At 46.8% G+C, this 26,531-nt stretch overlaps 1 protein-coding gene across 7 annotated transcripts in view; it reads right to left on the bottom strand.

Annotated features, from left to right (window-relative positions):
* garnl3 (GTPase activating Rap/RanGAP domain like 3) overlaps nt 1-26,531 on the bottom strand; it is a 41,611-nt gene that overhangs the window by 2,387 nt on the left and 12,693 nt on the right. For 2 of the 7 annotated variants that reach the window (XM_078087943.1, XM_078087945.1), the window contains exons 2-30: nt 24,366-24,435; nt 17,049-17,123; nt 16,654-16,753; nt 15,251-15,369; nt 14,206-14,270; nt 13,632-13,695; nt 13,467-13,493; nt 13,192-13,267; nt 12,583-12,681; nt 12,390-12,493; nt 10,942-11,050; nt 10,740-10,785; nt 10,443-10,549; nt 10,229-10,344; nt 9,759-9,881; nt 8,135-8,209; nt 7,880-7,994; nt 7,731-7,757; nt 7,535-7,639; nt 6,736-6,852; nt 6,187-6,353; nt 5,874-6,032; nt 5,598-5,664; nt 5,310-5,417; nt 4,597-4,715; nt 4,212-4,347; nt 2,869-2,928; nt 532-750; nt 86-206 (exon numbers count right to left, since the gene is read on the bottom strand). In XM_078087943.1, the coding sequence (XP_077944069.1) occupies nt 86-206; nt 532-750; nt 2,869-2,928; nt 4,212-4,347; nt 4,597-4,715; nt 5,310-5,417; nt 5,598-5,664; nt 5,874-6,032; nt 6,187-6,353; nt 6,736-6,852; nt 7,535-7,639; nt 7,731-7,757; nt 7,880-7,994; nt 8,135-8,209; nt 9,759-9,881; nt 10,229-10,344; nt 10,443-10,549; nt 10,740-10,785; nt 10,942-11,050; nt 12,390-12,493; nt 12,583-12,681; nt 13,192-13,267; nt 13,467-13,493; nt 13,632-13,695; nt 14,206-14,270; nt 15,251-15,369; nt 16,654-16,753; nt 17,049-17,123; nt 24,366-24,435 (2,895 nt within the window). The remainder of the gene's footprint in view (nt 1-85; nt 207-531; nt 751-2,868; nt 2,929-4,211; nt 4,348-4,596; nt 4,716-5,309; nt 5,418-5,597; nt 5,665-5,873; nt 6,033-6,186; nt 6,354-6,735; nt 6,853-7,534; nt 7,640-7,730; nt 7,758-7,879; nt 7,995-8,134; nt 8,210-9,758; nt 9,882-10,228; nt 10,345-10,442; nt 10,550-10,739; nt 10,786-10,941; nt 11,051-12,389; nt 12,494-12,582; nt 12,682-13,191; nt 13,268-13,466; nt 13,494-13,631; nt 13,696-14,205; nt 14,271-15,250; nt 15,370-16,653; nt 16,754-17,048; nt 17,124-24,365; nt 24,436-26,531) is intronic. The other 5 variants (XM_078087944.1, XM_078087948.1, XM_078087949.1 and 2 more) reach the window with 3 other exon arrangements.

Raw genomic sequence — 26,531 nt, 5'->3', positions numbered from 1 at the left:
GCGGATCGGAAACACACGACTGGAGCTCGCACCGCGTCGGGCGACCGCTGAACGTGCGAATGTTGCTGATGCGGACTCTTGATACCTGTCGCTGTTGGTCGACGTCAGGGCTCGCGGTTTGGGGTCGTCCTCGGTGCTCTTCTTGCTCATCTTCCTCTGTTTGACCGTCCCGCTGTCTGGCTTTCCACTCGGTTCCTCCGTCAGGCCTTTGGTTGTGTGAGAATAAAATACAAAAGGAGTTAAATGGATGGTTCGATGTTCGGGACAACAGATAAATACGTCTCTAAAGGCAGAAATAACGTCTGGAAGCCAATAGAAACAACTTTCTAAAGGAATCTCCCCACTAGAGGCTGTAAAGGTTCATAATTACCACATTATCGGTTTCTTAGTCTGTAAACTAAAATGATCTGCTGGTATCTCTTCGCCAACCTGTCATTTAATTCATTGCTTTACCGCTGTGGCTGATACATCAACACAATATACATTTACATATACATATATATATATATATATATATCGTTTTTTTTTTACCAAGCAGCTCCTTGCGCGTACGGCTGGCTATCTCCTTGATTTCCATGCGTGAGAGGGACAGCGAGTGCGTGGCGGAGATGAGGGGCGATGGCGGCGCCACGGGGGGGCCCGGCGTCGTCAGCACCTTATTCACCAGGGGGGACTTGAGGGGTCTTTCGATGCTGCGTCCCACCAAGTTACACAGAGGGATCTTGAAAATGTGCTTACATGCCGGTTCACCTGCGGGAGGGTGGGGTGGGGGAGGTGGGGGGGGGCCCAGAGGAAGAGGAGGATGGGAGAAGCAGTTAGAAGGAAGAAAGGAGCCACGTGAAGTGACATGAAAAGAGCAAAAATGGAGAGTCAGAGAAGAAACATAAATAACGGGTGAACTTCAAATGTTGACAAAATTAGAGTCCACTGGGTATTTATTTGTCAAAGAAAGTGAAGTTTCTTGCTTCCCTCTAATGCAGCTAATGCTAACATGCATATCAAACGTCTTCATGTTTACCGGACGGCGGCATCGACCATCTTGTTCAACCCCCAGAAAATTAACTCTTTTGAAGCCTTTCTTGGCGTTGCATTCAAAGACCCTCTCTCGTGTGCTCCATCAATGGAAAAGCAAAGTGACAACACAAACAGCAAGCCAACATTCTTACTGCTGTAGGTGTAGCTAAAAGGACATGTGAACTGGTGATTCTGTGTATTTAAAAAGAGTCCTTGAATGCAACGTTAGAAATCCTTTTCAAAGCAAGCACAGACTGCAAAAGCATGAAACTAAAATAAAAGTGTTTATTGTAATGGATGACTAACGTCAAGCAAGTTACCAAGCCTCTACTAGTCAATTTTCAAAGCGCTTGAAAATGAATGGTAAACAATGGCTGCCTAGAATACAAGTTATGCAAAATGACCTCTTTGTGACTTCATGCAACGGACCCAAACCTCCAACGAAGACAAACTAAGGTGATTAATGGTCCTATTTACTGAAACAGCATGTGATCTTTAAATGAATCATCCTCACTTCGGATAGCTAATGTGATAGTTGTAATCATTCACAGCGGACCATCCATTACCCAGCAGAGGCTATAAACGCTTAAAGTCAAATGGACGTCAGGAGTCTCTCAAATGGCACAATCTGCAGTGTGTCGTCCTGCAGCGCCTAATTGTGCCATCGGGGAGCAGTATTGCCGTTCGGCAGCGCTTCTCCGTGGATGCGGGCTGATGGCAACATGGATGCGAGTGAGTCAATGTGGAGGCTGTGCGGCACAAAGGGGTCTCATCCGAAATGTCAGTGGGTGAGAGGTGAGTTAAGAGCCTCGGGGGAGAAATAGAGGGGTCGCTGCCGATGTCCGACAGGTACACTGTGTTACCGTTGTTACCGATCCGTTTTCTCCTGTTAGCAGCGAAGAATGGCGGTAAACCAAAAACGCGGGGGGGAAGGCGTGCAGTTATTCAGAATATATAGTAGGAGATCAATATATTCCACATGCGTTTCTGGACCAGGGGAAGTGTCACACTACATCACACGGGCGAATAATTCAATATTGATATTAGGGGTATTTTCAGCACTAATTGAGGTCAAATTATCCACAGCAGGGAGGTGTTTTTTTTCTGCTGCAGGTCTCTGGCGTGTCTTGGAGCCGGTGGAGGGAGGTGGCAGCCAGCAGCCACATCAGTATCGGGATCTGGTTCACATTACTGGTGCGATTACATCAGATGAAACTCTCCCCAAGGAGCAGATACGGCAGGCGCATAGTTGCTGAGAGGATGAGGATTTTTGTCAGCAGCCCTTCTACACCCCCCCCCCCCTCCCTACCTTCCCTTCCCACCCCCCTATCCCACCCACAAATGTGGTGCTATTTGGAATACCACTTTGGATCGAAGAGAGAAGCTGACAAAAGTCTCCATGGCGACAGTGCAATCGGTAAATCATGCTGCGGCAGACGTGTCTTCTCCTCCCTCGTTCCCTCTTCCTCCCTCCTTCATTCCCGACCTCTTAAACACCGCCCCTCCTCTTTCTCTCGCACTCATGCATACCCTCTCTGCTGCTTCTCCTCCCGCCTGGAATTACCCCCCCCACCCCACTTCGATCGACGTTATCTCCTCACTTTTTTACTTTGCACTCTATCGCCCCCCCCCCCCCTTTCCTCGCACTAAAGCTGTTTTATTAGTTCAGACAGAAGGGGGGTGGAGGGGGGAGACATTATGTTCACTTAACATTCAACCAACGTTCAAGTCAACATGCCGCTCCGGGTGCAGGCAGGGTGGTCGGGTCGGGCAGCGTGTGCGTGTTAGTGTGGCGGCATTATGAGCGTCAGTTTCATGAACTGAGGACGAGTTGTGGGAGAAATCCTGCAGTACCTTCGGCATCCTTAGACATGTACAGGGAAAGCTTGGTACCATAGGGGATCCGTATAGAATCTGAACCAGGGATGAAGAAGAGGGTTACACAAAGTGAACACACACACACAGAAATATACACACACGCACACACACACAACAGGTGTATGACTCAGTCCTGCAGGATCATATGAGTAACCAGCTAAATCAGGAACGAAAATGAGACTCCCTTTGAGAGGAATGATTACCTGAACCCACCCAAAAGCATAAAGCCCATCCTCGGCTAATTGCAGCGGCGGCAGTCAAACTTTCCTCCCCATTAGCCTTAATGTGACCTGTAAAAACCCGCTGCTCGCTTTGATCGTGCACACATGCGGAACATTTCAATAATTGCTCTCCACAAGCCTCGTCCTTTCCCCGCGGCCGTCGGAATTACAGGGATTCGTCTCGGGGCGTCTTTGCGTCCCTTTTTAAACGGCCGGAAAGTCTAATGACCAATCGAGAAGTTGACTCTGTCCGGACCCATTAGTCTACAAACCTGCACGCCATTAATATGCTTCATTTTCAGACAGTCGTATCAGTCAGGGGGAGGTCGGCTGAGAGGGTCGGGGGGGGGGGAGACTCCGAACGGTCAGACACAGAATGAAAGATGGAGGAGGAGAGTGTAACAGTGGGACGCAGAGCGGAAAGTAGGCGATCGTATTGATCCTCAATCATCCTTGAAGGCCCGCTCCGCCTCTTATTGTGTGGTGATGGTGGGAGGTATCTGGATGATTAGAAGATCTTATTTTAACAAATTACACCTACATAAGTGCAAGCTAATTTATGATGTTGTGATGCTATCCTTGCATTAAAGTTAAGTTTATGGATATCTCGTGAAAACAGATGGAAAATATTCACGGACCTTCCAAAATCGAATGGTTGCAAATGCAGAATACAAACATTTTTAAAATCAGCATTAAACTCTTGAATGTCAGATGGTCCTCAAATGCACCACAGGTCTTCAAAAATGATATTATTATTATTTATTGAGATTAATTAGCCTTCCTTAAGTTTAAAAACCCAGAAATTTGTTTTGTACGATAAGAAAGGATGATGTATTAATGAGGGGAACGATGAATGCAATTGAATTTGTCATCCTAGAAACCCACTGATCCCACTGTGAGAAAGAAACCACTCTGGAGGAGAAACAACAACTGTGAATCTGCTGAAACATGTTTATGGAAACGTCTCGGTAGGCTAGCATCCAAAGTCAAACAGAGCTCCAGGCAGAGCTGTGCAAAATACGCTAAAATAAAAAAAAATAAAAAACTGAAGCTATTACAACCAACATCCGTTTGGTGATTTTGCTGAGCGGGGCTTACCGTCACCGAGCGGCGAAGGGAACACGGGCATCTCGTAGCCGGTGGGCGTCTGAGGGGAACTCTGTGAGCTCGTGTCTCTCGAGCTGCAGTTGGAGGCTGAGCTCACCGGAGCCGAGGAGACAAAATAAATGTCTGACTGTGGGAGGCAAAGCGGAAGGACGCGGGGAGGAAACAAGGTCAATCCGGAGACACAACAAACAAGCAGAGATGCTTGAGGATTACTGTGAGCAAAATGGGGACAAGCGAGGTGCGAACCCAGATTATTTATTTCCTAGTCCCCTGACTTACATCCTTAAAACAAAGAGTCAATGAAATACATCATTTATAAAGATGAAGTTCGCGTATGCAGGATGGGGACATTGTGCGAGCGCTCAATCATACTGACCCGCGAGGCAGCCAACTGTAGCTCCGGGACCACTGCTGTGTACACAAGGTTGCCGTTAACGACCAGCCGGATCTCAATGGAGTCCGTTGTGAAGGCCAGGATGTAAGGAAATGCACAAACTGCAACGACAGCATGTGCGTATGTTGAAAAACCCCCGGTGGTGATCAGTGCGACAACATTTGCTCACCGTGCAGAACGGCGAGAGACGCACAACACTCGGCCTGAGGATCCCTAGCTAGGACCGGGGACACTTTCCTCTGATTGTTCAACGAGGCGTGAGCCCACCGCGCCACCGAGGGAGAGAATACTTAAGAGTTTGGACATGTCACGCAGTCATTATGGCTCAGTGGACGCGAGTATTACAAAATAATAAACTGAAGGCCTTCAACATGTTTCGATATATTTGTTCTATTCCTCAGTACACTTTTTATTGCTGTGTGAGAGTGACTGTGAGAAAGGAGGACAGCAGCATGTTGTTGTCAACTGGGTCGGGTTACGGGTTTAATTTGCTTTTCATGCAATGCTTTTCTGCATTAATAAAAACAGGTGAAAACACAATAAACACACACACAAGTGCAAGCACACACAAACAATCACACCGGCCAATGGGGCGCTCCTGGCGACACGTGGTGTTTCCGTGGCAACCGCAAGCTCCGGCCGGGCCGGCAGCATGGGCCGGGTAAGGGCCGGGCACTGTTGCCGTGGTAACCTACCAATAGCATTTGGCATCTGGTTCCAGCTGAAGTGGAAGTCGGAGGTGTTGGACTGGATCATCGGTGTGGAGCCGTTAAATGGACAAACCTTCTTGTAGTAGCAAATATCTGTCAGCACAGGAAACAGGTTCAACTTTCTAATTCACATTTCAAAAGGAGGTTCTTATTATTCTGGATCAGATCAGCTTTGGTTTTTATTCCGGAAACGAGACATTAAGGTTGAGCTTCGACAACCGAGACCCCGAATCAAACAATATCGGATATATATCCAGTTCAAGGAAGACTCACAGTTGTAACACAGCAGCAGACCCGCCTCTCCGTCTTCATACACATCGATGGCTGCCACAAAATTTACCTGCGGGCAGAGACGAGTCAGTTCGGGGGAACCGTTTCAACGACATCCAAAAGGTCAGGACGGAGAGACTGTTTTTGACAAATACACTTCTGCAGCAGTTTGCCGCTTATCCAGTTCCCTCTTTCAGAGCAGAAATGATTAAAGAAGAAAATGATGTTTTGTTATAACAGCTGTCATGGTCGCGGATCAGAAATTCATTTGTGCCTCACCCTGTTGGCGTCCACGTGATGCAGCCGGTAGGCGTCGCCGGTGCTCTCATTGATCAGGTCAAACTGGTGCTTGTAGGCCACACAGATCATATTGTCGTTTTCCCCCGTCGGCCCGTCCACCAGCGCCATCACCACCGGCGGGTCGCACAGACAGATCTCCTGGTGGGTGAATGAAAGGTAGGCAGTGACCACAGTGCTCGCGCGCACACACATACTCAGTTTATTTGACATCGGAGTTAACAACATCAATCGTCAGTGCCACGTCTGTGTAATTGGGGAATTTAAAAACCATCAGTCATGTTGTTTGTTGTACCCTTATGTATTGAAACTCCTCCACCGGGGAGTCCGCTGCCGGGGCGACGGCGCTCACGCCTTCAAACCGCGGGTGTCTCCTGGTGATGAGGAGGAGTTTGTTCCTGATGGCGGCCACAATCCTCAGCTCTGAGCCGTGGTGGGTGTTGATGGAGTACAGATGACAGCCTGGGACAAAGAGGAGGAGGAGGAGGAGGAGGAGGGAGGAGAGGAGGGTGAGAGAGGGGGGAGAGACACACAGTACATTGGACATGTGCTGCTGTCCCTGGCAGCATCGCACAGATCGATGCATCCACCACAGACAGCAGCCACCGCGGCAGCGGGTTAAAGGTGCCGCGTGTTTGGATTTCCAAAGGGACGTTCTGAAAGGTCACAGTGTGACGCCTCGGGCTGAACCGTCTAAATGCATCAGAGGGGCATCTGTTCATGGCCGGAATGAGCAGTAAAAATATTTGCATGGGCCAAAAACATTTTTGAATTTTTTCGTGATTAGAGTATATGTTTTTAGAATGGTTTGTTGTACATTTATAGTGTGTGAAACACGCTGTACCTTTGGTTTTCTCCAGTTTATTCTCCCGGCTGTCACACTTGCTTCTGACGAGCTGCCTCTCTTCCAGGCCTCTCTTCAGCGTGCTGAGTCTGTGCACGTAGAGCCGAGCGTCCTTCCCTGGGAAAACCAAACAAAAGCCGCTTCTGTTTTGCACGCAGGTTACTCTGAATTTGCAGAGTCCCTTCTAGCGTGCTCCCCGCGGACCAGACAGCGGTGTTGTCCCGCAGCAGGGTCACCAGAAGGCTCTCCCTCCGAAAGCCGAGTCCACCCTGTCTGTCGACGGTAGGTTTAGCTAATCATCTGCCGGCTAATCATGTGAGCATGTGATTGCTAATCACAATCACATGCTCCTCTGCTGCAGGCGAACGGGAGAGGAATCCCACAGCTTGCTGTTAAACAGCGACTTTACTTTTTGTGTTTTGTGTGCTTGTTTCTTATGTTTCATTTCATCGAGTGTCTCTCGGCATTTGCTCTTTTAAAAGGACTCTACTCTCTCAGTCCATTGAGATAGGCACACTCTTTGACACACACGCACACCCTCGACAGGGATTGGTTCTCTGTAGGTCAGCTTCCTTAAATCACAGGCGGAGATCAATGTGTCCACTGTACCCGCGGAGGTGGAAGCGGTGAGCATGTACTCAACTTCACAGCGAGAGATGGCAGAGATGATGTAAGATAGAGGAGCGTGAAAAATAAGCTGTAAAAGCTGTTGAAATGAGGAATGAATGAAGGGGAGACGGGGGACGGCTCCACGGGGGGGGGGGAGCAGACTCGGGGATGTTTTGTGCCCTCGGCTCACCTTTGTCGGCCCTGGTGATAAGCAGATCCTGAGGCTCCAGAACGTGCACCTGCTTCACCACCATGGTTTTGTCAAACACCTGGACTGGCGGCACGGCCTGCGTCTCTGAAAACCCAAAGCACGCATTGCGATAAAAAAGACGCTTTCAAATCAAGAGAAATGCATATGGAGGTTGAAAACGGGCTTTTGTACTCACCAGCGTTGGGCGAGGCCGCATCTGGACCTGAGAGAGGAAACAACTATTACCGTCACCATGTTAGCTATCGGCCACGTTACCCTGCTGGCTGCAGTATTGACTGCATATGGAAGGACCTATGGGGAGATATTGATTAAGAATGACCTCACCATCTAGCAGCAGGACCCCGGCCGCATCAGTGGCAGCCAGCAGGGACTGACCCCAGGAGTCGGCACACACGATCTCATAGGGGAATGTGCTGCAGAAGGACTGGGACTCCCATGGCTGCAGCATGAACACGGATACAAACTTATTAATATCCAGTTGAAAATGCATGATAAGGAACCTGACTTTTCTCAATTGTTTAAGGGAAATCTATTTGTTCGTTACAGGGAAAGAGGAATTGTTGGGTGGAGTAAAATGACCTCTTTTCTGCAAAGGCCGGTGGTAACAAGGCTGGTTGGGGCATCTCCTCTCACAATGGTCTTCAGCTTCAGAGCCTCGAGACAAAATGGGGAATAAGATATTACACAACAGAGATATCAGAAAATCCTGTTTGCTTTCACTATAATAATCCCTTTTAATGTTACTACCACATTAAGACCAACAAAGTGAAGAAAAAGCTAAATATCTTCCTCCGAAATGTAGTGTAGTAGAATCATACAGAACCTCCAAACTCTATTTAGATATAATATAAATGTATTTCTATCTCACGGTGGTGGAGAAGATCCGGGAAAGAAGCCTAGCGAAACTGAAAAGTATGATAAAACACAATAATACATTTAATAAAAAATTCCTCTCAATAAAATTCAAATTGCACAAACGCAAACCATCTGATCAGATCGACAATTTCCATTTCAAGCTGCACAGTCAAGCGGCTGCATTATCATATCTGCATGGACAGGCAATCTGGAGATCACCATATCAATACCAACATAACACTGGTTCTGGTGCACAGCCGTGCACATCCACCGGGGGGAAAAAAAGAAGCATATTTCGTCCTATTAGGGATCCACGGGGAACACAGAATCATTGTACATGATGTGCACCACGCGAGAGGGGGGGGGGGGCGCACACTGAGAGGCAGTTTAGTCCGGGACAAAAGCCTCGTCTCTGCAAAACGGGATCATCAACGAGTCGACACGTCTACCTTCCTTTGTTTTCACGGTTTACAGCTCGATGCGTCGATGCCCTCTCGGCAGGGTTTGCAAATGAAGATAACAAGCAAAGGAAACACGAGAGGCAGCATATCTTTGGTAGCGCAAACATGTCTCTTAACAAGCTAATTAATATGTTCAATGGAAAATATGAAATACTGAGTGTTTCTCTTCAATGTAGACTGGAACCTTAAGAAAAAGCAGCCTGTTGAGCTTGAATTCACAAAAAGCCACAAATAAGTAAAAATTCATTGTGTCCTCAGACTTGTATAATGTGTATAATCATAGTTACGTCAGCGGCCCGGACAGAGGTGTAATGATGATTACATCATCCCAGTAATGACGGAACTGTGGCTCATGCACCTGATTCGACAGTCTCTTATTTATTATTTATTCAACCTTGGCCCTCCTGAAAGTAGTTGTCCAGTTCCCTTAGCCGCCTGTCAGGAGTTATAGCTCTTAAATGACCTCACGCTGGCATAAAGAGTCACACATTTTGCTGAAACGAGAGAGGCTACATTTTAAAGATCTCTGTGGCTTTAGTGAAGATCGTGGTTTCTTTATTTGGCTCCTCATTGTACCTGAATGGGTCATTAAGGCCATTAGCTTGAAGGATACCAATTTTCTTATCCATCTCGGACTGACATGGGTGTGTATGAGTTTTAAAATCTTCTATTTAATATGTAAATATTTGACCAAAAATGTAAACACAATCTTTAAGAATTAACCGGGGGCCAATGATTCAGTAATGAAATTCATATATATATATATATATAATATATAATTCGACCAGTTAGCTTACGTCTCTGATATTCTTCTCAATGATGCTTTAGTATGTTGGTTTGTCCATGTAGGCTGTTGATGGTGGTTTCTGTGTTCAGAGCTTTCTTACCTGCCCTATTCTAACAAACTCGGCCTGCCGCGCCTCCTCCTTCTTGCGCGCCGACTTGGGTGACTCAGGCAGCACGTCGCTGAAGGACCGCCGGTTCAACATGTTCTGGGGGGAAAAAGGAACCTAAAACGTGGAACACCAACACACAGACACACAAACACACAAGGGAAAAAGAAAGCAGACAGGGGGTCTTAGAGGCCGACCCTGGCTCGGTGGGGGGGGGGGCAGCAGCAGCAGTAAAGCACAGTCGAGTGGAGGAGCAACAGCGAAGGAACAAAAGGGATGCGAGGGGGGAGAGAGAGAGAGAGAGAGCCCTGCTGAGAAAGTCAGCATTGCAGCAAAGTGCAGGCCGCGTGGTGTGCGCGGTGTGCACAGCGTGCACGGGGTGCACGGGGTGCGGCACCAACGCTCGGCTCTACAGCGACTGGAGGAGAGGAGGAAGAGGCCGGCGGTCGGCGGTGCAGCCGTACCTTGTGTAGGTCAGGCATGAGGTCTTGGTAGAGCGAGCGGATCAACATGTCCAGGGTCCGCTGACGCTTCTGGGCAAACGTGGGCGTGTCCAGTGTGGCTTTCTCTCCATTGATTACTGCAAGAGATGAAGCAAGATCAATAGAATATATATATATGGATGATGGATTTATTGGCTGTATTCTGATGCAGTTCCCTTTTATTTCATCGTCTTACATTTGACTAATAAAAAGTCCCTGAATTCTTGGTGATCAGTAAATACAGGCGGAGATGGGAGAGGGGGTCCAAACAGCGGAACGCTCTCCTCCGAGAAAATCTTCAACCTGTGACAAAGAGCAGACATGCAGCATCTCTCGTTTGCCTACGAACAATGTTGAGCGCATCCCACGGCACAGTGAGGTGAAGACAGCTGCTCTTTTTAATCAAAGGAAACAATAGAGAGGAATTGTTTTACGTCGAGAAATGAGGAAGCAGCGGCCAGTGAGGAACCCCGGCGTTAATCAAAGCACTCACCTGTAACTGTCATTCTGGCTATTATACCTAACTAACGCAAAGATATCTGCGGGTGAAGTATAGGAAACTCTGATTACATAGCAGGCACAAAAATCAAGCCAAGTATCCTCAGTGATATCGGCTGAATAGCAGAAGCCCCCTTGAAGGCGCCGCTGACGACCACTTCATTTCTCTGACAAATCACCGCGCGAGCGAAGGATACGGGTGAAGTGCGATCGGATCATAGACGGCTTGAAGGACGACGAAGCGTCGTCCCCTTCCTGGAATACTATGGTGACGATGTCGTTTCCAATGTGTCTCTTTCTCTCCACCTGCCGGAGGGGACGGACCAAAGAGACATCAGATCACATCATTACAAAACAGTATTTGATTCATGGGCTGAGCAACAAGTGACAACGCTGATAGATAATCACCTCACACAGTTGTTACGACGGACTGACATTTGAGTATTTAATTATCTATCAGACACTGAGCAAGATTAGCATTACGACTTTCACGTTTGATGCATAATTGCGGCACGACGCGTCTTGAAGTACCGCGTTTACTACCAGCCGTTTGTCACAGTCCCTGCCGACCCCGTTGGCCAAATGAGTGGGAAAAACTTCCTTTGATGCCGGGAGAGCATTACGTGGGGTTATTCAAGCCTTTTTCATAGAAAACAGCTGGCTGCAGTGTTTAGAAACGTCTCTTTCAACTGGAATGCCAACCATACAGTTTGTTAATAATTCTCCTTAGGTTTATCATTATGAACTTTTACATTAGAATAAATCATGTATCATTTTACTATTAAGAAATATAAATATATAATATTTATGATGGCTAAGTTGATGAGGAGTCAATGATGGGAACACAGTGTGTGTTTCCAAGCTCTCGACACCACAAACACCTTAAGAAGCAGTGATCATTTCAGCTCTTTGATATCAAAACATAAAAGGCATCAAGAACATTTATTGCACTTTCTTCAGTTCCATCTCTCAGCCTGATCTGCCTTCCCCTAAACGACATGTTTTCCTGGTCTGTGATGGTGCGATGGCTGCTGTGTCCACCCAACGATCTCAACGTCTACAAGCTGGCAAACATCTAGTGTGTGATTCATGACAACACATCCTGAAAAGTAATTACTGAAGCGCAGGCGAGGAAAGTCACATTAAAATGCATGAAATGCTAAAAAAAAAAAAAAAATTTAAATCACAAGCCCACTACAATCAATGTCAACTTTGCACGCAAGGCCTTAATTATCGAAGAAACACATCTCTGCGCAATCATCCTCCAAAGACGATAAGCCCTCTGGAGACCTCAATTTAACTGCACCGCATTCCGACTGCAGAGCCGCCGCGCCCACAGGTGTGAAACGCATCACATTCTCTGGTCTGGTCTCTCGGGTGGACGGCAGGCAGGCCACCTCACATTGCGCGAGCACACACACACACACACACACACCGTTCCTCGTTATTGTCTTTTTTATCTTGAGAAGAAATCCAATTATATGCCAGATCTGCTAAGCGGCATTCATTATGATTCAGAAGGACTAATATTGGCTCTGCAGAACGGAGCTCTACCGTAACGCCAGAGGGATGTGAACTTTAGAGAGTACCTGAAATAAAAATACATATATTAATACAATGCGCAGCTTCACATGCAGACACCCACCTGCTGCTTGTTCTCTTTCGAGTAGGGCAACATGGTGGACACATGGAACATGAGCTCGTGGCCCTGGTACACCGTGTAGATGGACTTGATTCCCGTAGTGTCGTCTGCAGGTGAGCACAGGCAGAAACAGGAGAGCACGGTTGAACAAAGCGCTTTGCTAGAGGGGATCGTTCCCGTGCTTCAGCTCCCTTACTCTTGGTGTCCAGCCCTCCGCGGTAGCCGGCCCACCCCTGCAGCGTGACGGCGTCGCCCAGCAGAGTGAGGAACTTGTCGAAGCTGTCACTCCCCGTCTCTGAAACGAAACACGGGGGGCTTTTAAACCTCGGAGATTTGGTTTTTATACGTCACAGTGCACCCTGTTTTAAACATTTGGGGGAATACACTTATTTGCGGCCTTTGCCGCGAGTCTGCTGAGAAGATAGAAAACACTTTTACAGTTTGTCCACAAAATATGAAGCACCAGCTGGTTAACTTTGCACAACTGACGATTAAATCCTCACGGCAAAAACCTCCGGCTCGCTTATTGAAATGTCATACCTCGTCTGTTCAATCTGCACATGAATAATACAAGAAATGCAAGTTGTGTGCTGAATTATTTATTGGCAAAGTTAATTTTTATAAATGAGCTTAAGCGGCGCAGGTTGGTCGACTTTGTTACTTTCAGAGCGCCTGCAGCATCATCGTCATCCGACAGATACAAACGACGATCTCCTCATCCGACTCTCGGCAAGACGAAAGCGTATTCCCCCAAATGTCAAAGCAAGCCTTAACAGGTGTGACCACTGAGACAAGTGAGATTTACCGTTGCTGAACATCTCGTCATCTGTGAGCTGTCCATCTTTGGCAAACAGGACGCCGAATTTAAAGTTGACGGAACCCTACAAACATAAGGCCGAGTTAAACATTTCTAAAATCAGATGAAGAGTCAATATGTTACCGGTATGATATGTGGGTAGATTAGTAAAAGGAAACCAAACAAAAGGGCATGAAATAAGTAGTCCCTTGATAATAAATGAGCTCTACATTTAGCGATCAAAGAACAACTATGATAACTGTGAGCGCGTCGTCGTCCATTACCTCCTGTTCCTCCAGCACCAACAAATCCTGAGGAAAGAGGACATTTCGTTATGGAATCATGATTCACACTCTCTAGCAGTCCAGCCTGAGGGGTAATGTACAGTTCGGACGCTGCAGATCGGGCTCGGCGCGAAAAAAAAACCAGACAGCGGACGCAAGTCTCACCTTCTGAATCTCCGGGTTGAGGATTTCCCTGGGGCCCTTCTCGAACCTGTCCATGTTCATGGCACTTAAAGCAGGAGAAGGGGGGAAGGGGGGGGGAGAAGTGTGTTTAGGGTGGATGGGAGACGAATGTCCCAGCGGGCTGCACACTTCTCCTCCTGCTTGTACCGTTTGTCCTCGTACGGTTTCAGACCGATGAATGTCTCCCGTTTAATGCACCGTGTTATTGTCGTATACGGTTACGGGTCACTCACTGGGCCACTGATATACGATGTATCTGGTTCCAGCTTCTCAAATGTAAAGATTTTGCTGCTTTCTTTGTAGTTCATCAAAAGTTAAACATGTATTTTTGGGACTGTTGATCATACAAAACGAGCAACTTAAAAATCAGGCTCCGGAAAATTATATTGACCATTATTTTATTAAGACAAAAATGTTAAATTGTTTTATTCATACAAAATTGCAGTCCTTTATTTGCTGTCTGTCATATTTGTCTGCAAAGCATGAGATGACCTCCAATTACAATCCTCACACGTTTTGTAAAGGGGGAATTGAGCTGCAGGGCTGCACTTCTCACCTCAGGATGGACTTGACTGATAGTGTTTTGGTCGGGCTGTAGGGGAGGCTGATCTTCAGGGTGCCCTAATCAAAGAAGAATAACACCGATCAGAGATTACGCCGCTTCTCCGAGGAATGACGCCATCTAATCGGCTGCGTTGTGGCCTATTTATACACTTACAACATTTCTTTCTCCAATCATTTATGGGAGGAATACAGAGGATTTAATACGGGGTTAAACCAGAGCAGTCTGAGCCAAACAAAGTTGTTCTGCTCAACAGCAACAACAACATCCTGTAGCCGAGAGTCTGACAGAAACAAGACAAATCAATGCGACCAGGCAGCGGAGGTGCGCCGCGCTAATCAGGTTCCAGATAAGGCTGAAGGCCAAAATTAAATCCAAGCTATCTCGGCCGTGAAGCCGAGTCGACGAGCTGCAAAAACACAATAAAGAACGTGCGTCTCACTCGTGCACGCGCACGCACACACACACACAAAGAGCGAAGTAGAATATTGTTTTGTGTCGCTTCATTTTGAAATGCGCAAAAAGAAAAAATACATCATCCAATAAACAAGGCAGATGTTTAAGCTTAATTTGTTGTTCAGAGGTTTCAGTTCTCTCTCCTCTGTTTGGGGAGGAGCCAGTGAGGCGGCGGTGGAGAGTAGCCAGGTGTGTTAAGTACATTATGAGGTACTTGTACACTACTTGAGTATTTCCGTTTTATTCTTCCTTATACCTCCATGAAGGAAATATGAAGCCTCTTAGGAACCGCTTCCTTTGACACTTTAAATACATTTTGCAGATAATACTTCTGTACTTTACATTAAAAGACGTCCTGTGGCGTTTTCTTGTGAACAAAAAAAAGGAAGTTATTTTTACATTCATAGAATGCATTGCGTATGTCCTTGGGGGTCTAACAAATGTGTATCCTATGAATGCATTTCCCTCCTCTTCCACAACAAAACAAACCCCACTGGGAACCTTAAAGCGGATTTCGGGACTCTCACAAAGGGTCCGAGTGCCCCCCCCCCCCCTCCCCCTTTCTGCTGGCATGTGAACTCACCGTCTTTCTCCAGAGGATGGCTCTGTACTGAGGAACCCGCTGGTTGTTCTGGTCCGACAGGACGACTGACATGTAGAAGGGGTTCTTCTCTGCATCTGTACCCACGTAGTTCTGATGGACTGGGGAGACGGAGACGATAGACGGACACAATTAGAGACAATTAGCTTGGTCTGTTTTGCTCTGCCTCCACTCTCCACTCGTACCGGTTTCTTTATTATTTTCTGTGCCCTCTGCAGGCGCAGACAAAGATCTCCACCGTCGCACAGTCAGGCCACTGCTTCTTCGGTTGACCGGGCAACATCCTCAGAAACAATGCAGAGCAGGCCTCCAAACCCAATTAGACGCAGGATCTCGGCCTGAATCGCGGCCGTTCTTTTTGTCCTGCTTCTCTTTCCCGAATGTTTTCTTTCTTCGACAATATCATTTTCCTTCCCCCGTCCTTTTTCCTTTTTTGTCAAAATCTCTTTCTTACTCGTTAATCGTGTTTCTATGCTTCATGTGAGTTGACTTTGAGGTTGGGTTGCAATTATACACTTGTTAGTTCAGACAGTACATTTCTCTGTGTGGGAAGAAAGCGTGTTAGTGAATCAGGAATGGTCTTCATACCCGATGAAAGACAACAGGGGGACGTTTCACCATTCTGCTCCAATTCAAGTCCCGGTGTTGGAAGCGTCATTGGACAGGAAGTGCTGGTGGTAGAACAGTTGGCCCTGGGTTCATAACATGTCCCGTTGTGTGACGCCATCAGCTGTGCTCAGGCTGTGAGGCGCAGATGGCTCAGCTGAAGTCCAAACGGGGTCGAGCCAACTTTCTGGAGAGGCGGCTCGTTTCAAACTGCCAATGCCTCACCGTGATGGGACCCTGACAGTCATCTCCTTCCACCTCGGGGGGGCTCCGTCCTGTACCTCAACCTCCTCGCGATTTAAAAAATCGCCGGCGGGGGAACCGTGGCGCAACGACCCTTTGTTGCAGAGCCTTGCGGGCGGCGTCCCGGTGAGGATGCTGAGACGACGAGGGTCCGAAAGGTGAAGGAGGAAGTGAGCGCCGCCGGCCGCAGACCACCAGGGCTCATCCGCAAAGGCAGCGGTCCGATCTAGATCTGCGTTATCGGTGGAGGGCGAGCTTTGTCTGGTTGGCGGTGAGGCCGCGTGTGCTCCGACGGCTTCTTCCCCGGGCGGCTGAAGCGGGTTAGAGAGCGGTGGAGACTCTCCGGGGGGGGGGGGGGGATACGGCTGGACGCTAACAAGTTTTGGCCTTGAATGAAGAGCAGTGCGGCGTGAGGACACGCTGACACGCTGAGGCTTTATTTCTGAGGCTCAAAGGCTCTCCCTCAACCGAACTCCATTTATTCCTCCCTCCACTCCATGTGTTTGATTGAATGTGTGTAGCAGAGCAGCGCTAACCTTTTCCCAGAAAGTATTTGAAGAACCATCTGGTGTGGTACTCTGGATTCTCCAGATGGACATCGGTTCTCCTCCAGGTTCCTGGCGTGTAGTCCAACGCCTGTTTGTAACCGAAACACATGCACAAATATATATAGACTTAAGTGTTATGATCATGTTTTATTATACTGTAATAACATCTCAAATATATCTTTATATCTAGAAGTTTACTTTGCACTTTATTTATTTATTCATCATTTTAACAGTCTCTTAAATGAGATTTATAAAAATTCACAATACATCCCGATATATTGAATCATACTCTCTGTCGTGGCGAATATTGTAAAACCAGAAGTCCTACTAAACGGAGACAATGACGTCATGTGTGCAGAAAAAGAGTATAATATGGCATTGACCTCATCCGACGAGCCATTCTCCACCCTGAAGCGCCCTGCCCTCTGAATGGCCCCATCTGCGTCACTCGAAATCAGCTGAAGGAGACGGAGAGACACAGACAGAGGCAGGCATGTTTAATATTAGACATGTGACAAAGCGTGACTTGTGCCGGGCCGTAATAAGCCGGACGGAAACGCATTAGAGCTCATCGCTGCAGAAGAAAAAGAGGAACCGAGGCGGACAAATCACCTCCATGTGACAACGGCGGCGTGACCCCAAAAAATAGATCTGTCCTCATGGAGGTTTATAATCACCTTCGCCACAATACTCAGCCATCGATAATTGCTCACGACTTTGCAATTACTCCTCCAACTCACTTCAGTGTAAAAAAAAGCGGTTTTATAATGTACTTTTCTTTCTCGCGCCTGTAACCCTCTGTACTCATCGCCCCAATTATCTGTCTCTGACTCACTTCTCTTTGCTAGGACAGAATGCATCCCCTATAAGCACATACAAATTAAAGTAATGGTTGCACAGTTTGGACAATTCTATAAACGCATCGACAATCCACTTATCAACAATTTTTCAGGGAGTTGAATGAGATTCAGGTAACGGTTAGACAACCCGATTAAACTCGGCGGACGGGCTCATTTTTAGCTGTGCTGGCTGCAGGAGTGGGTCACTTTTACATAGAAGTTTGTTTCTTGGTAGGTACCGAAGAGCCGGCCTGAAATGTGACTGCTTCGGCAAACGATAAAGGATTATGTAACACGTGATAGCTCGACTCTTGTCGTGATTTTTTTCTTCCTTCCCTCCTCATTCTGGATGTACCGAACCCCCTTTAACTTCTTCACTCACGTCCCCCTTTTCCTTCTCATCTCCCCCTTCCACCGTCAAACTGAATGATGCTTTGTTGCCAGGCAACGTATTGCAGTCTCTCCTCCCTTGTTGCCCCCTCCCCTTCCGCCTTTCTCTCTCCTCTGCGTCTTTTACCTCTTCTCTGACTGCCTTGGCTGTCGTACTCGATTTCTTGTCTCCCCTCGCCGATAGAGGTCACTGCTTTACCGACATGTACATTTATAAAGAGAGTTGGCTGCTCGCACTGGGATACGTCCAGATGGCCTGAAACGGTCCGGCAGGGGCGAAGCCAGAAGAGGAAGTTCCTCGGAGAGAAGGAGTAAACACGATAAATGTACCTCTTAGTCAGTTCAACTGACTTCTAGGAAGTACACAGACACAATGAAACTAGGGCAGCAACTAGAAGAATATTTTCGGAACTGAATAATGGGTCAATTATTGTCTAGTCTGACAGTTTGGTTCACAGAACGTCAGAATATAAATATTCATTTTCTGGAATGAAGATTTTCCGTGGCTCTCTGCACAAAATCCTTTTGAAATGAGTGATTGCAAACCAAAAAGTCATGTTGTAAAAGCATTTCTATTTATACGACACTGACTTCACACGCCCACACAAGGAAAGCACTGTTTGGATTTCCTCCCCTTGGTATACTGTGTATAATAAGATAAAAGAATCCATCCAAGCCGGTTTACTGCAGGTGCGAAGCTCTGATAAACGAAGGAGGTTTCTGTGCAATAATTGGCTGCGTCTTAGCAGAGGCTGCAGGAAATACTGCCTTCTCCTCCCTCGTATACATATTAATCGGGCTGAATTATGTTTTCTGCTTACTTCCTGGCGTGGTGGTGTGCGCGCCGGTGTTTATGCGTTAGTGAATGAGGTCTCCGTTCAAATTTGTGTGCGTCTGCCCATAAATTGCAAAGGAAATGTCGAAGCTATGGTCCCTATCTCCTTCCACTCCTCCTGCCTCCTGCAACATTAACTGTCCAATCGCAGGATAATGGAGGGGAAATAAAGTGCACCGCCTCCATAGTGTATTCTGAAAAATGTGTGACATTCTGTATTTAATGTGAGTTTAGGGACGATTTTGCGCATCCCTCTATGAATTGGCTTATCTTGCATTTTCTTCGGGTGAAAGGATGAAAAATGGCAGGAGAAAGGAGCCATTAAGCGCAATAGGGAGTCTGCATGTGTGTGTGTCTGTGTCTACGCGTACACTCACGCGTGCATCACGCAGCCATGCAGTGTGTGTGTGTGTGTGTGTGTGTATGAGAGTGAGTGTGTGCGCGTGTGTTGAGGTATTAAATCATCAATACTTTTGTGACTGCTGATAGATAATTGATCTCATCAGTGGGCCTGTTCATGCACACTCACAATCCTCCGGGAAGGCAGAGAACACCGAGGCGTCGCGGCGTCAGGGTGGAGACGATGGAAGGGGGGGGGGGGGGGGGGGGGGGGTTGGTGGAGAGGATGGAGGGGGGGTGGAGGGAGGGTGAAGGGGTGAAGAGAGGCAGGTGCATAGTCATGTAGGGGGAGATATCATTGAGGGATGAGAGGAAACCGAGAAAATGACAGAAGAGGAATAGAGGCGAATAAAATGAGTGTGACTGTTGGAGTCTGGAGGAGCTTGTACGGGAGCTTGATGATTAGCAAATCAGAGTTTAAGATTAAAAATAGCAGTTCTCAAGTTTAAATCCCAGCAAAGCAAACTTTTTACAACGCATCCCTCAAGATGAAATCATCATCATTTTAGCATATAATGATAATAACAAACTTGAGCTATACAAGATATGAATGGCAGACGATTACTGACAAAACAATTGGACCAGTTAAAGTTTCATACCATGTAAACAAGTGTAGTTTTATTTTTATTCTCAGGGTCCCTGTTGTATGCTGACGATAGAATGAAGAAAGGATTCCCATCACAGGGTCAAAACCCACAATGAACTACAACTACTCACAAATATTGACTGCGCAGTGAAAAGCCTGAATCATCTGCACCGAAGGTCCATTGTGTTACTAATTGTTTGAATAAAGCTCTTTCCGCTGTGCCGGGGTACCCTTGTTAGTTGAACCATTTTCATGCTTTTTAAAGTTATTTTTAAACTTGACGTCAATACAGAACATCCTCGGATCAATGAAATACTTGCCAACGAATTCAATCTGCTCACATGTTTCCATGTGGTTTCTGGGAGCAGCTGCGGTCAAGCTGTGATCAGGCTGATTAACAACGCGCAAAAAAAGCCCTCTCATGCCGCGTTAGCCTTCCCGCGACGCTATTCATCACGTATCACGGCAGCGCCACGGCAATAACGTGCACAGAAATACGACAGCAACGCTGATGAGATTACCGGGCGAAGGCATCCGGCCGGCCGGCAGTCACACCAGCACACCGGCACACCCAGATCGGGCAGATCGGGCAGATGCCGCAGTGACGCCTGCGATCAACAGATTATTGGTCGTGTTTCAGAGAAGAATAGGAGGAGGAGGGGAGAGATGAGACAAAAAGAGCAAGCAGAGAGAAGTGTGATCTGTGATGGGGCACGAGACAAATGTTTATATTTATATTTCCTGTGTCACTTGCCCGGCGACCCTGGACGGGTCATGGAAGTGACTAATAGGTTCAACATGTGGTCAGTTGCAACTCGCTGCTGCAGCTTCTTTTTAAGGACCCTCACAGAACGCCAGGGGAGAAAAGAGGAACCAGATTTGATCACAGGTCTCATGTGTCAGAATATACAATTTGGGGAAATTTGACAAAAGGTCATTTTATTTTTAAGTTCCCATCCATAGCTTTTAAAGAACGTTAAACCAAATTTAAAGCACGACCCAAATACAAATGTTTTAACTCAATCTGAACCGATTTTGTAATTGCAATTTGTGACCACGGACAAAACACACAAACAAACCCGCTCTCACACACACACACACACACACACACACACACACACGCAGGCCGAGAGTGGGAATAAATTCAGTGTGACGGTGCAGTCAAAAGCCCCCGAGGCAGTGACAGTAACGCTGGCAGGCAGGTGGGAGTGGAGCAGTCTGCTCACCAGTCGCTGTGCAAGACTGACAGCTAACCTCTCAACACAATGTCTCACACACACACACACACACACAAACACACACTGTTGACATTTCACAGACGGCCTCTCGACTATCCCTCACTGCCTTCCTCTCGAATAAAGAAAATTCATGTAAAGCAAAAAAAAAAGAAATCCCCGCCGACCTCCAAGCTGTTGCGGCTTAAACCGTTGTGGGTTTCAACGGCAAAGGCACAATTCAGCTTTTGAAAAAGTGACACCAAGAGTGTGTGTGTGGTTAATAGAAACATAACATGGGCACACAGCCACACACACACACACACACACGAGACTGATTAACCACACATGCCGTTAGGTCAGGATGACTTTCACAAACAAAATCATACAATTCAATCAGTTCCAGTCCAGTGAACTGGTGAGTGCGTAAATATTCCGCCGGCTCGTGATGATTTCAGAGTGATTATCGGAGAAGCCGCACCTCCGTCGCTCTGGATCCTCCTACCTTTCACAATAAAAGCACATCAAATTGACTAAAAGCCTTTTGCTGAAAGGATAAACAAGCATTCAGCGCAGGCAGATGCTGCCGGGGGTCAAAAGGATCCTGGTGGTTCCCCTTCTGCACGTGCAAATCTATTCAAATATTTTTTATGAAAAGTAAGTATTTTGCATTTGCGTGTGGTTTATTTGTCACGGCCTCGGTGTGTAAAGGCCTGTTGTGTCTTGTTGTTGGTCAGCTTTTAAGCTCATGAAGCTGCATTAATCAATAACAGCACGCAACCCTCATGCCTCATGCCAACAGAAAGGCTGCTCTTCACATGTAAAAGTAGTGTGTGTGTGTGGACTGCAGTGAATCATGTCTGTGGAGGAAGCTGCTCACATTATTCAACTGCCAACTGATTTCAATAATGCCAAAAATAAAAGCAGACAGTCCAGGATGAGTCACGGCTCTGCTTGTGCCCGGTCTCTCTTGTTAGGGAGTCCCTGCTTTGAATCTGCGTCTCCAGCTTGTGTTTTGGACGTTTGAAAAGCGCGTTCTTTAAAGCACTGGAGCACAATGGAGTTATTGTCGCGTCTGGACGAGACGCGGCACAAGCGAGGAGTGATTTGTTGTGATAGTGAGGTTTTTGTGGCAGTCACCGTAACTTTCCCAAAGAGAAAAGGACATTGTTAAAAAGTTTTATAGTTATTTTTCATGACTGTCGAGTGTGGAAAAAGTCAGCAACTTTTAATACATACATTTAATACATGTCAAATGTAATATATAATACAAAACATATATTTCTCAATGCATACATTATAATTGGTTCTAAGCTAATATTTCTAGAATTCTGAGCAAAAGATTACATTTTAACATGATTTAGCATTTCTCTCTGTAGACATTTCTTTAAGAGTTTGGGTTTGTGATATTAATAGTGTTTGTGATATTCTCAACTAATTCTGATATAAAGTGAAAAGAAATCTGTCAAAAATTATTCATTCATATATTTTATTTATGGACCGAGCAGTGCATTTTGAAAAAAAAAGAAAAAACCTTCATTGTAAACTTTTCTACTTTTTTCAAAACTTTTTGTTACGTCAAATCATCAGCAGCTAAATGTGACAATTGTGGATATTCGAGAGGTGCAGAAATGCCGCCAGGAACACAGAGCGCACGAATTCAATTGCCGGCAGCACGAGGAGCTGTTTGTCGGCTAAAAGGCACAAATCTCGCCTGGAGAGTCGCGGCGTTAAACGGCGCGAGAGCCACAGTTGACGAAAACACTTTCTCTTGTAAGTTCACACAGGCAATTATCGTGCTCTTTCAGACAAAATGTCATGCAGGGTGAAGGACCAAAGATGATTGCTGTAACGGAAGCTCGGCATCGTGTGCTTATTATCCCTGATGTTCTTTTCTGAAGATCAAGGTTTATCAAGCAGCGTCTTTCATTCGCCATTATCCACTTACTACTCTATCAAACATAACCCTGTTATCCCTCGGGGGGATGTTTAAAAACAGACTCATACTGGAATGGTGCTATTGGTAATTAAAACCTTGAATGTCCATTTTACACGATGATGTCGCTACTTTATGTTAGTTTCTCATTCCACTTGTGATCACGGCTGGAGCCGGCGGGAGATGTTCTTAGTTTAGCGTGAAGAAGGAGGGAAGCAGCTCGTCTGACTCTGTTCTTGCTGTCAGAATGAGTCAGTAAGTACGTCTAAAATCCTGACGGGAGTTTTAGAGAGCCCGGCTTCTGGTTTCCCCATCTTTCTGTTAAGCTAAGCTTAGCTAATCTTCTGCCGACCCAGGCTTAAATTTTATTAAACCGATCCTCTTATCTAACTCCCAGCAAGAAACCATATCGGCATATACCCCAAATACTTTAACATTAAGTCCACCAAATACCCACAAAAAAAAATCATCAAATAAATGTTTTAATAAAGATGAGAAAAAGAATCGCAAAGCATCGTGGGAGTAAAAAAATACTAATCAAGCGTTATTTTATTTGTAAGTAAGACAACTATTTAAACGCGTTTTCCACTCAATTACGCACATAGATGTCGCAATTAATAGATCAATAATGAATGACAATTATCTAATTGACAATTAGTTCGGAGGTCATTTTAAGGACCGGTGCCTCTTCTCAACATCAAACCCGGGAACAGCATTCACCTTTTCATCCATTACATTAATTACCAAACCACGAATCCATCATGACGGATCACAGTGGACCCCTCGGCCTTCATCTAGCGTTCCAGTGGTGCGTAAGATGCAAAGATGAAGAGGTCACGGAGTATTCAGCGCCGCGAGCACCGATGCCATCAGTTCATTAATGCTGGCTCACACCCTCTCTTTATGTTTCTCACCCCCCCCACACACACACACACACACACACACACACACACACAGCAGCATTGTGTGCGTTGTCAGTCTGCGAGTGCCGATATGCGACATGTGGTTTCTCTGTACCGGCTCAATCACTCATGGGACAACCCACAGTATGTCGCTGGTAGGAAGTACGATTGCAGTGTGAAACCGTAGGACTTCCCGTCCCTCTGGGTTATCGGGAGGCACAGAGACGCATTGAGCTGGGGGGGGGGGCGTTCACACCCACAAACACACACACACACACACACACACACACACACACACCCTTACAGTAATAATGACTCAACAGCTTAGCAACCAGCCACAAATACACACAGTCACAGTGTGACGCCGCTTTCAAAGCAAATGAACTTTGGAGGCCGAGCAGGCCGCCGAGTCGTGGACCACGCCCCGCACGCCGTGACTCATCGGCCGCCCCGGACAACAAAGAGGAGAAGGCGGTAGTGGCAGGCGTGAAGGGAGGGGAGATCATGAGCAGAAGCATCAACACAGGGGATGAGGGGGGTCGCTCACCGTCGTCGGAACACAAAGAGACGTGTGTGTGTGCGTTGTGGGCGGGACTCACCAGCTCCACCGAACCATAGTGCTTCCTGCTGAAGTCCCCGCGTCTGCAGCCCAAGTCCTCCGAGGCCGAGCTGCAACACAAACGCATGGTCAGACACGTGGCCCGTCGGTCCTCCATCACACGGCACAGCTGCTTTTCTCCCGTCTTTCTCGGATCTCACTTCGTCTTCACTTTTATTTCTCTCTCGCTCGCCTTCCCATTTTATCGTCCCCCCCCCCCCCTCCCCCTGTCTGAGTCTCTGTCGATGGGGTAGGGCGGCTGGTGGCATGGCGACTGGCCCGGGGAGCGGCGGCCAACCCCAGTTCTGATTGAGACTCTGGTCCTGATCGAATTAAGCCACAGTGATAGATGGAGACTCGCCGGAGGCCGACCCGGACTGCTCCGACTGCTCAGACGCGGAGCAGACGCTGGTGCACGGAAAGTGATTTCACGTGTTTGAAAAATGTGAACACAGAAGATAATGATTGCATATAGACATCGACAAGCTGCGTTCATACACACCACATTCATTAAGCCGCTGTTTAAATAGTTGTTTGCATGTTTGTACTCATTATATCGCCGGACCCATAACCCGGATTCACCTGAGTACCTAAAACAATTGCTCCAGGAACCCGGAGGTTGGCGTCGCGCTGGTTCCCTCAACAACAGCTAATGGGATTTCCCATTGAATTAATGCAGAAAATAAGCCCCGTGGCAAAGGCGTGTACTTTGATACTTTTGTTTCATTCAAGACAAGAGAAACTTTAGGACTTTACATGCGAAAACAATAGAATAATCACGCAGGCAAGGTTGTACCGACCACAGAGTTAAAAAAACAACAACTACTCATTTCCACCTTTTAGGACCAAGCAGGACTCTTAGTGGCAGACACATGTGTTTGCACAGGCGGGGGGGGGGGGGGGATTCTTGTTTGTATACGTCTTTATGATCGCTCATCTTACAGCTCGTCTCCTCTCTCTCTCTCCTTCTCTCTCTGCAGACTGGGCCCTTTAATATATAATTCACACTCAAGCGTAAAGGCCGCGCCGGTGCTACAGGATGTACCCATCACTGTTTCCTTACCCCCCCCCCCCCCCCCCCCCGTCTACATATTGGTGATCAGGGTGGGGTCTGCCGTAGCTCCACCGCAACATGTGCCTCATGAGAAGGATTATAGCTCGGCGCTGTGGGAGATTAAGTGACACCATCCCGCCCGCCTTCCTAATGAAAACCCCTCCGTCGCTGGCTGCTTTCATTAAGGCTTCCTGCGACCTTAGTCTCTCTAGTCACTGCGGTTCAGCGGGGATTTTTTTTTTTTCTTCTTTGTTCCGTCGTAACTGTGGCTTGTTGGTTTGGGTTGAGTAAATACGTGCATCAAAGCAGCTACTCGTACACAAGGAAGGCTTTGTTTGCAGAACACTTGTATTTGCCAAATTTAGATGGCTTCCATGAGTACTCGGGGGGGAAATGTTCCGTGGTAAATAATGGTTCTTTCTAAACATGAGAGATATTTTAACACACGTGGGAGGCGTCGCACTTGGTGAGTTAAGAGCCATTTCTACACAAGGTGGTTTCTGTCGGCCCCAAATACTGTGCCAACTCCTATTAAAGAGTAGAGGGACAAACCTGTCAACACGGCTCCGGGCCACGCAGTTATAAAACAAATCCAAGGTTGTAAACAGATAGAAGATACTCAATTCTTCGCTATGGGGAAATACAGAATTTTCCCATTTAGGTTTTTCACTTCAAACTAGTGCCTAGTTTCATCAAAAAATAAATGCGATTTGATGAGCATTTAATATTAAATATTTTTCCTTTCAGTCAGGTTAACTGAGGTCAACACTTAAATATCTCAATTAACTATTGGCAGGATTGAAAATGACATTTTCATCTAAAGTCAATATTTGTAATGATGAAGTACCAGCAAAACTAATTGCAGTGTCACCATGAGCTGTAATATTCATTGCACATCTCGGCTTACTGTCGTACACAAATACTTTGCTGAACATGGTAGAGATGTCCTTCTAAACATCAGCACGTTAGCATCGTCATTGTGGGCATGTTAGCATTCAGCTCAAGGCTCAACCTACTGTATACGTTCAGAGTCACCAGCACGGCTTCAGACCCTTACGATTATCATCCTTCAGAGCTGCCCACATGTCCGGACATCATGACTTGAACTCTGCG

This window comes from Gasterosteus aculeatus, chromosome 14 (assembly GCF_964276395.1).
Source record: "Gasterosteus aculeatus chromosome 14, fGasAcu3.hap1.1, whole genome shotgun sequence".
Lineage (NCBI taxonomy): Eukaryota > Metazoa > Chordata > Actinopteri > Perciformes > Gasterosteidae > Gasterosteus > Gasterosteus aculeatus.
This window is presented reverse-complemented; position numbering and strand designations above follow the sequence as displayed.